Here is a 15,422-nt window from a genome sequence, read left to right as displayed (position 1 = left end):
GAGGAAAAAGAAAACAGATGTCAACAGGTAAAGACACTGAGACTGAACGGATTCAGTACTATGAATAACAGAAATACAGCAAACATTTCCTTTATAGTGCATTCCTTTTCTATTTGCGCAGAATGTCAGCAAATTCATTGATAGCCAAATTAGTTAAAATTTTGTGCTTATGTTTTCTTCCAAAATTTTGAGGGGTGGGGGGTGGGAAACTTTCTATTACTGATCCACAGAATCTAATCTACTCTCACTTTCTGAAACACAGGCCCTGAAGAGGAACAGCATCAAGCTAGTGAAATATATCACCTCAAGACTCTAATTTGACTAGTACTAGAAACATTTTTCTGTCTCAATAGTCATTAATGAATTTTATTCCTCTTGATAATTTCTTTATATTTAAACTCTTCATGCAGAAGTTGCACAAATATACCATATGTATACATGGAAAGCAAATCATTCAAAATTTAATAACCTTGGATTTTAATTCATCTCAAAAACATGGAGTTCTTCTGACTAGGCCGTCCCTTAGTAATAGTTAGGAGGTTTTACTGGAATTTAAAAATAGATGAGCTACTCTCATCAGCCTTAATCTGAAACCTCCAGGACTGACAATAAGTCTAGTTACTATGAAAATCTCTTTAGCTTGTATTATTATATAATATCTTGGGTTGACCACCAAGTTGATTTGGGCTTTCCCGTAATGTCTTATGAAAAATTCCCAAACAAACTTTTTGGTCATTCTAATACTTGGGAAGAATGGTGATAAAGTGATTACATAATACTGGCATATTATGTAATCAGTAACAATGTGTAGGACCTAATTCTATTTGGTAAAATATGCTAGTCTCAAAAAGGAGCCCAAAGAAAGTGATTCAAAAGTTAGGTGAGATTTTGAAAGTGTAGTCAGTTATTCTAAATTTTACTTTATAGAGATGACAACAGAGTCAAATGATTGGTAGCTCATAAACAATTTCAGAAAATATGGAACTATGATTAGATTGTCAAGATTATCAAAAGACTGACACAAAAATTTTATGACTGTGAATGCAAGGGAGACAAAATTTAGTAATTCTTCATATTGTTTGTGAAAATGGACTTCCTAAAGACATTCTTTTTTTTTTTTTTCAATTTTATGTTCTACTCTTTCTCAACTAAATAAGAGGATTTAACAATGTTCTCTTTTAAATATTTTTTTAGAAAACCTATCTAGATTATTTTAAAGGACATGTCTGTATCTACTGCTAAAACTATATTAAAATCTAATAAAAAGTGTATCCATAAATTAAGTAGATTAAACAATCTTTCAAAATGATGATATGCCTATGTACATAGAGCCATTTAGCATGACCTAAACATGCCAGATGGATCTTAAACAATACCTTATAAATTTCAGAAACTTATATATACAGGGAGATTATAGCATAAAAAACAAAGAACTGGTGTGGGATACTGAATATTAAGTATGTATATTATCCACAGTGTTATCATTCAAACTCAAAGCAGAGAAGTCAGTTAATAAATACCTTATGGCAACACTGTTAGTAGGAAATTCTTGCAAAAGAGATTCTGGCTCAGTGTGGGAATATTTTTTCACTTCAAATTTAATGAAAATTATATTTTCCATCCCTCTCCAACTTCTCTTCCCCAACAACCCAGAGTTCTATGTTGTCCACCCATCAAAGTACTCTTTTACCCATACATATATGACAATGGTTTTAGAAGATGATACATGCACCAAAAGTAAAATAATTTGCCTGTTTTCAGTGCAGACTATCTGGGTTAGAGGCTTTTATGGGCTCAATAAAGCTGAAGAATCCCAAGAAATTTAAACTTCAAGTGATCTCAAAGATTTTCAATTCTAATTTACTTGCAAAAAAAAAAAAAAAAGGCAAGACAAGTGTGGAAGTACAGCAATGCAAATCCATAGCAGGGAATAATGTTCAGCAGGAAAATAAATTTCTCTAATTTTGTCTGTATGGTTCATTTTCCATTGGAAAAATACATGAAATATGGGAAGAGTTTACAAGTCAGACTCCATCTCCCACACAGAGAAGCTAAATGTTTTCTACAGACTGTATTGAAAGGTTCAGAATATTATAACGAATAATTGGGGCTCTTTTACTTAATGACTTACTTATCCTGCTGAACTGATGTGTTTCCCTGAGAAACAGTAAGACGATTAAAAACATTCAGCTCATTACGGGGCCGGCTTGGTGGGGAAGGAGGAGGTGAAAGACTAGCCTCTGAGGTTCCAGAATCTGAGCTACAAGAAAAAAAGAACATTACATAGGTGGCTTTAATTGGCTTTAATTTGTTAGAAATGTTATAAGAAACATGCTTTTATTTTTTAAAAAAGCTTTTCATTATAGAATTCCTTCCTTTCATCCTCTCTTCCTTTTATATAAGATAAAATGTACTCCAAACAATTTCATTCAAATTTTTTTCCACTGAATTTTGTCACATTGGCCACAAGATGGCACTAAAGAAAATGTCTGCTAAAATCTAAGTCAGTATAAATAAAGCAAACCAAATTTAAAATTATACTATTTGAGAGTTGAGACCAAGTTGTTCACTTTACAGATGGGGAAACAGACCTGAGAGTTTAAGAAGAATTTATCTATTTAGCTGATTTATTCATTTATTTTTAAATTACATATTTGTCCTATCCCCTACCTCCTGCTTATAATTATGACATTCAATTCTGTAGAAACAGGTAAATTTCATCTCTAAATACAGGAAGAAGGTTAATTAGAAGAGTAATTGCCATGATATTCAAGTCAGCTAAACCAGTGGTCAAAGTAGAGAGTGCGCATCTTGGTACAAGGGAGGAGGAAGTGTAAGATCATCTTCGCAGGTACAGAAAATATATGAAAGCTTTTTATAATTATTTTTATGTTAAAGAAATTTGCTTTACCAGTACTTAAATATAGATTCGCATTGATATTCCTACTCAAGACCATGTCAGGGATCTACCTGCCATATGTAGCTCCTGAGGTGGCCTAAGGGAGCTCTCACTATGCCATAGAGTAGAAAAGTGACAGTGGTTCTAACCCATTTCAAACTTTCCGTCTGTTGTGTTATTGTGATTTACAAATGCCCAGGTAAGTGGATCATCAGATTATATTGTGTACTGTTAAGTAAGCTAACCCTTACAAAACATACAAATAGCTATTAAAATAGTTTAACAAAAAAAATTGAGGTTATCAATTTAAACATAAAAGAACAGAAATAAAACGGACAATGGCACATATCTTCTAATACTAGATTTTTGTTAATCACTTTTAAGAGGTGAAATCAATGTCAGTTTTATCAAATAACAGTCAAAATTAATTTCAAAATTTTCTATAAGACCAAGTCACAATCCCAGAGTAAGCCTGAATATGGAAAATAATTTCACCATTGTCCCTTAGCATCTAAGGGCATCAGACATTTCACACAATCTACTAGATAAAGAGCATGAATAGCTTACTGTTTTTGTTCCTTTGCCTTTGATTTTTCTGCTTTCTCATATGCCTTTCTCCTTGTTACAGGGGAAGGCTCTGGTAGCTTTTTTTCTGACATGGATGACTGCCTGGAACTGAGAGAGAAGATTCTTCAATTATCTAATTTTAAATACATACACATAATTTTGGCAGATATTCAATTTTCAGTAGATTAACACCTGGAATTTGAGAAAGATTATTTGGAAATGAAACAGAACTAGGAGAGGAAAATATCACAAATTATTTTTAATTAATGGGATCTTGACAGCTTTATATTTTAATTTTTAAATTTGTAATCTTGTCAAATATACACAACCATTATCTTTGAATGTAAACATCAATGCTATATTGCCAAATAGCTAAAATAATATTTTTTACTTTAAATACAAGTGTTTAAAAACATGTGTATAAGTTTGATTAGAATTGCTTCAGTTGAGGGAAAATTGTCTTTACAGTTTTGCAAGAACAAAAATATTAGAATATCAGAGTATGAGAAACAATGAGATTTAATGAATTAATATTTACACACTCACAAAAGAATACTACAGGTAATCACAAAGAACCCACAATTATTTTAGTTAACTAGTAGTTGAGTAGTGGCCATGTAATTAATAATTTAAGACTAGGATTTCTGTGCATAGTGGTAATGAATTTTAAGTGAAAAAATGAACTTTTGCTATCTTTGACTAGTTACATTAGTAAGAAAAGAGAAAAAAAAAAACCACTAAGGAATTAACAAGTGGGATCACTAGAATGGGCTTACAATGATTCCTATTTGAAAGTGAAAACTAAATATAATTAAACTTTATGTGCCTGATTTTTTTAATTAGAGGAAAACATATTTTAGAAGTTCTGTATTATTTAAATCATAAGGCCCACTTGAGTAAATCATTTTACTTCATGCAATGGAAGTCATGTACTAATGAGTTATAAGAATCACTGTACCAAGCATATGACCAATTGTTGAATTTGTATAGAACTATATAAGCATCTTAATTTATGTTAACTTGATAATAAATCATGTGAAGAGACAGTGTCTAAAGATATTTTCTACAACCTGTCATGAGTGATACATTTTTAAAACGGGGAGGGAAAAAAAAGGCAACAAGGAGGTATTACCTGCATTCTGGAATCCAGGTCATAGATTTAGTCTTGAAGTTCCAAAAGTCTCTATTCATCTGATAGACTAAATGCTGAACACATAGGAGTCTCTAAAATCTGTTCTCAGCTCTATATCACTACCTTCACCGAAAGCATTTTTTCTACTGTTATCAAAAAAGCACTGAAGCCATAAGCTATACTGGTTAGCAATCTCTAATAGCAAATCCAATTATTAATTACATAAGTCACCTCAAGCACATGCAGGATAGCTCTGTCATCATTAATTTTGGAACTAAAGATAGCAGATGGGCTTACTGAATGGAAGAGATGAAAATATCTTCATAGGATGAAGAAAGTTATGGGAAACAGATATTCAGGTTGGGGTGGGGAGTTTGTTGTATTTTATTATTTAGAGTCATATAATGTGTAACACTTTTTGGCAATATTTCTCAATGCAGTGATGCACTCATCCAATAGATCATTTGCAAGATCATATGTGAGAATTAGTTTGAAATAAGGCATTAAAAATCTTTACCAAGTGAACGATTGATATAACTTTAATATAACTAAGAAAAGACAAACACATGCTGGCCTGTGTAGGGAAATCTTTGTTCTCAAGATAATAATGAAAAATTTCTAAATAAGATTTGTCTTGAATGTTTTTTGTTAAGATTATCATAGAGGAGAGAGGAAACAGTCCCTCCTTCACATCTTTAATAATACAGTATTTACACTTTGTGTGTACACTCATCCCAGACATGCAATGTACTTCAAGGCAAAGAATTAGGAAGCTTCAAAATGTGTTGTTTTTAACTGGTATTTGTACTTTTCTTCAAGAGTTTCAGCCAAGGTTTATTATCCTGACCAGGCTCTTAGAACTAGGGTTTAACATAATTAAGAGCAAATTTAAGAGTTTTTTAAAGCTTCTGTTTTTATATTGTGGTTTTATAGTTACAACTTTAATTTAGGTGTTTCTAAATAAATTTTGCCTGTAATTTATAACTCAGCCTTTATAAAAATTATAATCTTTAAGACTCTAACAGTTAAATATCAGACAAAGCAATTCAACAAAGAACATCTCATTTAAATTATTTTGAATGTGCAAAAATTAGGGGATACAACACCTAACAGAAATTACTTGGAAAACTAGAGATCTTATTTACATATATTTTTAAAAATAGAAATAAGAAATTAGTAACATGCATATATATATATATATTTTTTTTTTTTTTAAAGAAAAGGCAAAAGAAAGGAAGTTAGTGTAGCTGGGCCAGACTTACATGCTGCCTATCTTAGAAGGGAAGCCAGATGGGGGAGGGAGCTCTTTTTCCCTAGCAGAAGTACTTGTCTCTGTATTCATTCCAATCTCTTGCCCTTCTGCAACAGGTGTAAGAGGGCCAGGTAAGGAGGCATCTCCTGTACTAGTGTCTGAAGCTAGTTCACTGCTATCTGCATACAGCAATTCCATTTGAGTGGTGGTTCTCCTTCGGGCCTAGTCAGAGAATGGAAGGAAAAGCAATCATATGCAAACTTCTGCAGAGAAGATGATTAGGCAATAGAGATTTAATATTAGTTTGAAATAGGTAAAACATTCAGCGTGTCTTTCCTAGCAAGTGTGTCGGACACAACATGTAAGATAGTGACAAGCCAGAGATACAGCCAGCTGAGAACTTTAGAGGTCATAATAATAGCCAATGTTTGTATTATACTTATTGTATGCCAGAAATTCTAAATAATTTACTCTATTAGTATATACTATTATCCCAATTCACAAAATGAGAGAACTAAAGTACAGGATAGCTAACAGTCCAAAGTCAAACAGCTAGTAAGTGGCAAAGTCAGATTCAAAACCAGACAATCTGCCTCCATTATTATTATGCTATCCTGATACTAATGGCCAGCTTTCTCGATATATCATTTTAGAAAAAAAAAGAAGGAATAAATAAATTAAACCGAAAGATAGTTGCAGTGGCATTCAACTAAATTCTGATCTTTCCCAGGCTTAGATGACTTATTTAATATACATTTTAATATATATTGTATAATATATAAAATTATTTAATATAAATTTAAATTTTACATATCAATTTTTAAATCCGTTTCTCCATTTTTATGACCCTGCTCCCCTGATGCCCTAACTGGCTGTTTAATCTCCCTGATGGATATCCAACACCAGTCCATATGTTTTTAGCAGCATGGTAAGGCAGGTGAAGGTTATTTTATTTATTTAAGCACTCCCTTCCATATTCCTAAAAAAACAAAGAGACTACCTTGTTGTTAATACTTAGAGTTGGCTATTATCACTAATATATTAAAAGATAATCAAAGTGTTTACCAGATTATAAACCTCTAAATGGTAGACACCCTGTTTTATTCAACTTTATATGGCTTGCATTTAATGTAGTGCTGGTACAAGTCTATTTAAGATATATAATCAATTTCATGTCTTCAATGAGTGAAAAATAAATAATATTAGATCCTTTAGGTTCTATGGGCTTGCCTGGTGGCTCAGACAGTAAAGAATCTGCCTGCAATGCAGGAGACGGGGGTTTGATCCCTGGGTCAGGAAGATCCTCTGGAGAAGGAAATGGTTACTCACTCCAGTGTTCTTGCCTGGAGAATTTCATGGACAGAGAAGCCTGGAAGGCTATAGTCCATGGGGTCACAAAGAGTCAGACATGACTGAGCGACTAACACTAGGCATCCATGCAGTACCAAAGGAGTGATAGATATTACCAGAAAACTTTTGGAAAAAGGAAGCCCTGCAGGCCAGCTTTTCACCGTATCAGTTTTCCCTATTGCCAACTGAATCATTTTCATGGAATTCCTAATCACAGTGGTTTTTTAAGGAGATGACCTTCAGGTTACCACTTCACGTCTCTCTCTGGATTTCACAGGGCCTGAAAGACCAAGTTACCTTAAGAGATTCTCTCCTCCATGTTAAGACTCAACCCAAACTATATTAGAATGTTTTCTTTGAGATTGGGTAATTTCTGGTCACTTAGAATAATCAAACTCAAACCACATATCACCAAACTGGTAGTTCAAGGACCATACACAAAGCCTGGAGATGTTTTTCAATTGGCTAGCTCAGTATTTTAAAGAGAAGGAAATTCTCCATTAAAATCCATATTTAAAGCTACTCTTTAAAGAGTTGAGGATCTGGTAGTCTTAGGCCCATATTCCTTGATGGCAAAAATAAGCATTAGTTAGTGATGCCTATTTGCTTTAGATGGGCCATGTCCACCTCAGTTAATCATAATGATTCCTGTTAATTATCTTATATCTAGCCAAATTATTTATCTATATTACCTGGCTAACCACTGTGGGCCTTATATCCATCCTGTGCATTAGTACAGTACTATTCTTTCAGGTCTTGATTTCATCTATTCATCCAACAAATATTTACTAAGCACTGCAAGAATTCTTTGTTTTCAAACATCTTAAAATGGATAGTTAACTCATCTAGTAACAAATGCTACCAACATGCAATCTGAAATATACCATGTTGTTTCTCACACCTGTAATAGCATGTACACTTTTTTTTTAAGTTTTACAAATATGCATTATAGTCTCAATTTTTAATACAATATGATGATTAAGAGTTGGCCTATTCAAACCATCTCAAGATATGTTAAAATAAATAAGAAACTTAGGAATGTATTAGAATGTTAAAATTTCAAAAATCTCCAGTCATTCTAAATTATTTTAAGCATTGTTCTCCATAATCATATCTTACCCAGCAGAAAAAGTACAAGAAAACAGTAAATAACAATTCCACAGAGGAGAAATCTGTCAATATAAATTTTTTTCAAGGGAGAATATGATAAAGAACTAAATTTCTATCATATGAAATCTTTGCCTGTGCTCAAGGCCTATGCATTTAATAGTGATAATAAAGAACATCAGAAAAAATGTTTACCTGGTATTTTCTATTCTTACCTTGCTTTTTGGTTTCACTTCACCACAAAGCTTCATAAGGTCTGAAGACAGTGAGCTGTGTGCAAATAAATAATTAATCATATGAATAGAAGGAAACAATATAGAAAACTATATGACCTCTAATGAGTTTAAGTATAGAAAAAAATTTATAAGCCTATGGAAAACACAGAAAGACAATATTTAAAATAAAAATAAACTAATCAAAATAGTTCATTTTCCTTCCTTAAATATCTCAGTATTTTATTTTAAAATTTTTGATGGTTAAGCATTACTTAGTTTGGCTTCCGTATTATTATTTCTACTGTTCTTCACTTAGCCATAAAATCTAAAATTATTTGTTTCATGTTAATTGATTCAACAAGATAAAAGTATTAAAAAACATGTGTGCCTGTGATGGATTCATTTTGATGTTTGGCGAAACTAATACAATTGTATAAAGTTTAAAAATTAAAATAGAATTAAAAAAAATATTACAGAAGTCAACTCATTAAGTTTCTAAAGGTTCTCCTACCTTCCTTCTGATCCTGGACTGTGTAAAGGTACATCCTCATCAGTGCTGTCCTCTACATTTTCTAAAAAAAAAATGGTCCAAAATGTAAGTATTATCCATGTCACACTTTGAATGACTGTAATGCCTATGCTATAATAAACATCAGCCTGAGGTCTTTCAACATGGGCACTTTGGTTTCAGTTACTGAGTCAAAATAGAAAAGTAAAAAAAATTTCTAGGAAACTCTTTTTATTATATGTCCTAGGATGAGAAAAATGTGTTCAAGATAGGAAAACCATGAGTTGAACGATAAAATAAAGAAGAACAGTGTTCACAGGATGGAAATGAGATCATGTATTTATCTGAGTATGTGTAATTATTTAAATATATTTTCAGAGTATGTATTTATCCCACACCATCCATTTATTCCACGTATGAAAAACCATTGAGTAAAACATGAAAGATTAAAGTAAATGCTGCACAAGCTCCCTTTAATCTACTGAGGCAACATCAAAAAATACATAAGTGTAAACATATATGTTGTATTTTATTAGTATTCCAATGTACTTATAGATTGTCTTCTATTTTTATTTTTGTTTTCAAGTAGAACGAGAGTATGTGTGTGTGAAGGTATTCAGAAGTTACACATCAGCATGCAGCTCATTCACATGTACATAAAAGACTAAAACTATAGGTTTCCATGCAATAGTTTTATAAATAAATACAAACAAACCACTGCTATTTCAGAACAGTAGCACACTGATGAAAAGAGAGAAAAAGGCAAACATATAAAACTAGTAGGAAGTCAGTAAATAAAACATCCACTTAAAGTAAATAATTTAAAATGTCAGTGAGCCCCTAACACAGGTGCAAATTTCCAAAACTTATACAATTTATTATAAAGCCACATCACAAAACTAAAGGCAATATTTTCAGTAATATATGTTAATTAAAATATGTAGAATTACTCTCCTTTAACTTTTACTTTTATATCATACAGGTGTATTATGCTCATAAATCATATTCTTAATTCCTTTCTCAGATGCTCCCATTCTTCCGCACTGTTTAGCAGACAACTGGATAGAAATTCAGTAATAAATGATAGCATTATCTAAAATGGAGCCCATCTAATAGGACCCACAAAAAAGGAGTTTACTTTCTGAAATGAGGAAAATGGTGGTCTTGAGGGCAATATGTATCTCAAGCCCATACTTAGAGGCTGGGGGATGTGCTTCACAGACAGGATATTGAGTGCTAATGTAACTGAATTAGTTAATAACACAGAAAATGGAAAGAAATGACAAATCTAGTCTTTATTTTCCCATACATAAAAGCAGGCTAAGATTAACTAGTAATTTTCCTGTAAGGAATGATGAAACCAGGTAGAATATCAAACATCATGTAAGTGCTTAGTAAAAACTACTTAGCTCCTGCATATGCATGTATGCTTTATTCAGAGATGATTACAGTTTGGCATAACTAACCTAGCCAGAAGATACAGCCCTTCACCGAGACGTTCACCAAACCACACACCACTTCAGGCCTGAGCTTTGCCTGTGGCACTATATCCGTCTGGGCAGCAGGATATGCCATCATCTCACTGCTCTACTTTCAACTCTTAAGAATATAATTCCAGCCCAGTGTCAGCTTCTTTTCTCATTGTTAAGCATTAAAACTAAAAGCAGTGAGATTTAAAACTCCAAAATGTCTTAAAGTCATCCATATCAGTACATAGTTGCATAATCTCATGTCACTAGAAGCTAACCAAACAGTTATTATTAAAGTCTTATATTAATATAAATACGTATGGAGAAGAGTTGACATAGTGTTGCAGGGAAGAGTCAATTATGACTCCACATTAGATCTGTTTATTTTACCTTAACCTTTGCTTACTGTTGATTTTTTTCACTAGAAGTATACTGTCCATACATAATGGCCTGCCTCAGGGAATCCTGCCCCTCTGTTTGAATGTTAAACCAAAACGCCTTTATTCAGGATCCTGTCCACCTATGGATGACTACAGAAAGCAAGAAATTGACATATCCCCTCCCCAGGACTGGCCATTCCAGGTGATGTTTGCAAGGTTAATGGTCTTTTTGCTTTATTTCCTCACCTTCCCCCATTTCTGTTCTATAAAAGAACCTGGCATGCAGATCCTGATAAGATGATTATTTTGAGAAGTTAGTCTGCCATCTTCTCAGTCAGCCAGATTTCTGATAAAGTCATATTCCTTGCCTCAACATCTCATCTCTTAGTTAAATGGTCTGTTGTGCAGCGATCAGAAGGAGTCTGGACTGGGTAACAATAGCAGCCCAAGACTACTATCCTTAGAAAGGCGTTCTTGCAAAGTTGGACTTTGTTATCTGGAAACTTGGCTCTCAGAATTTCTCTAGTCACCAGTTAACTAATATAGTTCATTACACCTAGAATATTTATGCAAACAATATTGCTTATGCTGAGAATTCCTGCTTTCCTTCCAGAATCTGGAATTCTGGTACTACTATATAAAAGGAATGTATGTGACTAGTACCCAGTAAAAACCCCAGGTGCTGAGTGTCTAATGGAATTCCCTGGATGTGAACAATGCACTCATGCTGCTGCACTTTCATTCCAGAGAGAAATGTATACTCTGTGTGATGCTTCCTGGAAAGAAAAGAGCATAAGAAAGCCTGGATATGGATTCTTCCTTACTCCATCTGCATCTTTTCCTTTATAATACTGTTGTGTATCCTTCTTACATTGCTCTCATTTAATCTCTCATATAATCTTAAGATTATAATGTATACTGAGCCCCTTGAATCTTCTAGCAAACTCCTAAAGGTAGAGAAAGATCCTAGGAACAACAACATAAACACAGGTGGAGGAATAAGAAGGGGAAAATAAAGATGTTTTTCAATGGCTACAACAAGACACACCTATTAGCATGGAGTACTGGCCTCTAACCTTATGTTCATCATCCCAAGCCACATACTTGTTGCTCTAGGGCAACAACCTGCTTGAAGTCTTCATAAATATAATGTTGTGGCTAAATGTCCATGCTTTACCTTACTCCCTGCCAAGAGTGACTCTTCTGCCTAGCCCCCTTCTACCTTGTCTCTTGCCTAGCTAAATCTTTTTCTTCCTTTATGTTTCAGCTCAGATTTTACCAGCTCCAGAAAGCCTTCATCAACTCCTCCATTTTTGTTAGATAGCCCCATTCTGTGATCCCATAACTCCCTGTACATATCTCAAGTCTCTTCCCTGTCACTCTCAGTAAGGTATAGTCCATGAGAGCAAGATTCTGTATCTTATGTTTGAATCCCAGCACTCAGCCCGAAGCTCGAGATAAATTGAAATTAAACAAAAAAAATTTTTTAAAGCAATGTACATATGACCATCTAATTTGTCTGTATTTACTTCCATGTTTTTCTCCTTCTATGCCTTTCTTCCAAGCACTTCTGGGTCTAGATTATGGCCTTAGGGAAAATTTATGCCATGAGTAACAGGTTGTTATCAGTTGAATGTATTCCTCTTCTGTGTTTTGACCCTTCTTTAAGCTACAGATAATTGAAAGTCGTGAAAAAGCAACAACATTCATCAAATAACAGTTTAATATTTTCTGCACAAAATGACATCAAAGAGGGCATTGATTTTTTTCTTCCAAGTTAAAAGAGATAATAGACTTAAATAAGAATTAACTTATTACTGCAAGTTGAGCCACTAAGATGAAGAAGAACAAAGAAAAGGCAGAGGAGGGGGTGGGAAGAAAAAAAAGAAGGAGAGTGAAGAGGAAGAGGAGAGGAAATATGCTTAATAACATATGGAATGGCAAAAATTCTCATTATATTCCAGGAATTTTGGCAGCCTTAACATGGTTCTTTAATATAATCAAAATTTTTTCTACCTGTCTTTGTTATAGCTTGAGCAGGTTAAAAGTCCACATCTATATTACTGAGTTGATCTCAAGGAAATATTATTTTGAGATTTAACACACAGGACAAACTAAGAAAGATCTAATAATATCGAACAGCTCAAGTATTTTATTTGTGTAACATTCTACCATTTAAAATAAATTCAGATCCATAGACTGTTTAATGACCCAGAGAGGTAATTGCATTAATCTTTTAGCTACATTCCTCTCCTTCAAGAAAAATATTTTACAAAACTTTTGACAGCTGTGTGATTAGGAAAAAAAGTTAGGATCAGATTTTGAAATAATTTTAAATAAAAACTGTTCAAAAATAATCATTCGGGAGAATTGCAAAATCACCCTGATACTCCTGATCTTTCATATATATATATAACTACCAGGAGAAGCTCAGATATTATTCATGGGTGAGCATAGTTCACATGAATATTATAGATGCAAGAGCTAGAAAATCTCAACACTCAAATATCTCTTAAGCTGTTTCTAACTTGAACATATTATAATTATAAATATTATTTTAATCCATTCATGTAAAATTCTTTGGATAGCTTTATTCACGGAGAAGGCAATGGCACCGCACTCCAGTACTTTTGCCTAGAAAATCCCATGGACGGAGGAGCCTGGTAGGCTGCAGTCCATGGGGTCGCTAGAGTCGGACATGACTGAGCGACTTCACTTTCACTTTTCACTTTCATGCATTGGAGAAGGAAATGGCAACCCACTCCAGTGTTCTTGCCTGGAGAATCCCAGGGACGGGAAGCCTGGTGGGCTGCCGTCTATGGGGTCGCACAGAGTCGGACACGACTGAAGCGACTTAGCAGCAGCAGCAGCAGCAGCAGCTTTATTCAACTTACAATATTAAAATATATGTACTTAATTCTATAAAATTTGAGAATAGCTGAGAATCTATCAAAAATAAACCAAAGACATTATATATAAAAGATATATAACACAGAAAGATATTTATGAGGGTAAAATAACAAATGCATAGATAGATTTAAAAACTAAATAGGAATATATATCCCATTTTTTCCTACAAGAAATAGAAAGAAGGGCTTATGAAACTAGAGCCAAAACTGAAGTTCAAATAATAAAAAAGAAAACTATACTTCTTTAAAAGAAAACTATACTTCTTTAAACATCTAAGAATTTAAAAATCAAGAAATGTGTAAGACAAAAGACTTAGTATGTTTGTGGTCACAGATACATTTCAAAAAAGATCATGCAAAAACCAGCTGGCTGTCAATAAAAATGTTTTAAATAAGATGTACCACAATTAGTGTACATGAACAATTAGTAATTCATGCAGCTGTAGGGTACACAGAAAGCTAAACATACTTACCTAATGGTACGCTATCTAGATCTGTATAAATAACAGCAAAAAGGAAACAAAAAGCAATACTCCAATCAAAACAGATCCAATGTTAAGAACTCTCACATAAAACAAGATTATGTACCATTTATAAGATATGCAGAATAGATGCCATAGCAAACACTTATACATTTATTTTTAAGACAGTTAGATATGCAGAATAAAGTAATGAAGCTTGGTTAATAATTTAAACAACCAACTCAGAAACATTGTTGATCTTTTTTAATTCATAAAAATTATTTGCTTAATAATGCTAAGTGAGTATTTTTAAGTTACTAATCATTTCTTGTAGTGACAATAATTATATCCCCCAAAATTTATACATGCAAATTAAAAAAGGAATAATTATTAAAAGCATAAGTAAATACAGCATCTATTCAGTCAAGCTATAGAGGAAAGAAGTAGAGTATAGCATACTCAAAGAGCAAAGTTACCATGCAATGTATTTAACTAAAATTCAATCCAAATTACCTTGTAAAGCATGGCCTAGTAAAGCATCTAGCTCAGGATTTAATTCTGCTTTCTCTTTCAACATATGGAATAAGAGCTGGTTTTGTGTAGCACTGGTTATTTCAGTTTGTTTAAGCCGACCTTCAAGTACTTTAATTTGAGCCTCTTTCTGGGCAGCCTGAAGACCCTATAACATTCCCCCCAATAAAAAAAAAAATGTATCTTAGATGACACAAAACAGAATCAACTACATGAAGATCTGTATCAAATGACAAATGCATATGAGTCAGATTTGACATTAGATAGATCTTGATTCATCCTAGCTCTTCTGCTTGCAAACTCAGTGACCCTGAGCAAATGTTGGCTAGCTATTAGTATCAGAGGAATCTTCCTGACTAGTATCAGAATCTTCTTGATCCTCAGTTTCCTCACATTCAAAATAATACAAATAATATTTATTCCATATACACTGTAAGGATTAAGCAAGAGAACAAAACTAAAGGTATAGCACAGTCTCAATGTGAAGAAAAAAGGTGAGTCAGAAATCATTACCATCTTTAACATTTAAGCAGAAATTGCTTAAGATAAGGAGAGTGCAAATGTATTTTTTCCTGACTTTTTGAGTTGTAAAGAATCATTATTAAATCAAAATTATAACACTGAGTTTGTTTGCACACTAAG

General features: G+C 33.2%; 1 protein-coding gene across 1 annotated transcript in view; it reads right to left on the bottom strand.

Annotated features, from left to right (window-relative positions):
• Nucleotides 1–15,422, bottom strand: part of KIF21A (kinesin family member 21A) — a 186,970-nt gene that overhangs the window by 19,757 nt on the left and 151,791 nt on the right. The window contains exons 24-30 of the mRNA XM_010841621.1: nucleotides 14,763–14,928; nucleotides 14,262–14,282; nucleotides 9,034–9,094; nucleotides 8,523–8,577; nucleotides 5,861–6,072; nucleotides 3,467–3,574; nucleotides 2,132–2,260 (exon numbers count right to left, since the gene is read on the bottom strand). Coding sequence (XP_010839923.1) covers nucleotides 2,132–2,260; nucleotides 3,467–3,574; nucleotides 5,861–6,072; nucleotides 8,523–8,577; nucleotides 9,034–9,094; nucleotides 14,262–14,282; nucleotides 14,763–14,928 — 752 coding nt within the window. The remainder of the gene's footprint in view (nucleotides 1–2,131; nucleotides 2,261–3,466; nucleotides 3,575–5,860; nucleotides 6,073–8,522; nucleotides 8,578–9,033; nucleotides 9,095–14,261; nucleotides 14,283–14,762; nucleotides 14,929–15,422) is intronic.

The sequence above is a fragment of the Bison bison genome, unplaced genomic scaffold (genome assembly GCF_000754665.1).
Source record: "Bison bison bison isolate TAMUID 2011002044 unplaced genomic scaffold, Bison_UMD1.0 scf7180017864163, whole genome shotgun sequence".
Classification (NCBI taxonomy): Eukaryota; Metazoa; Chordata; class Mammalia; order Artiodactyla; family Bovidae; genus Bison; species Bison bison.
This window is presented reverse-complemented; position numbering and strand designations above follow the sequence as displayed.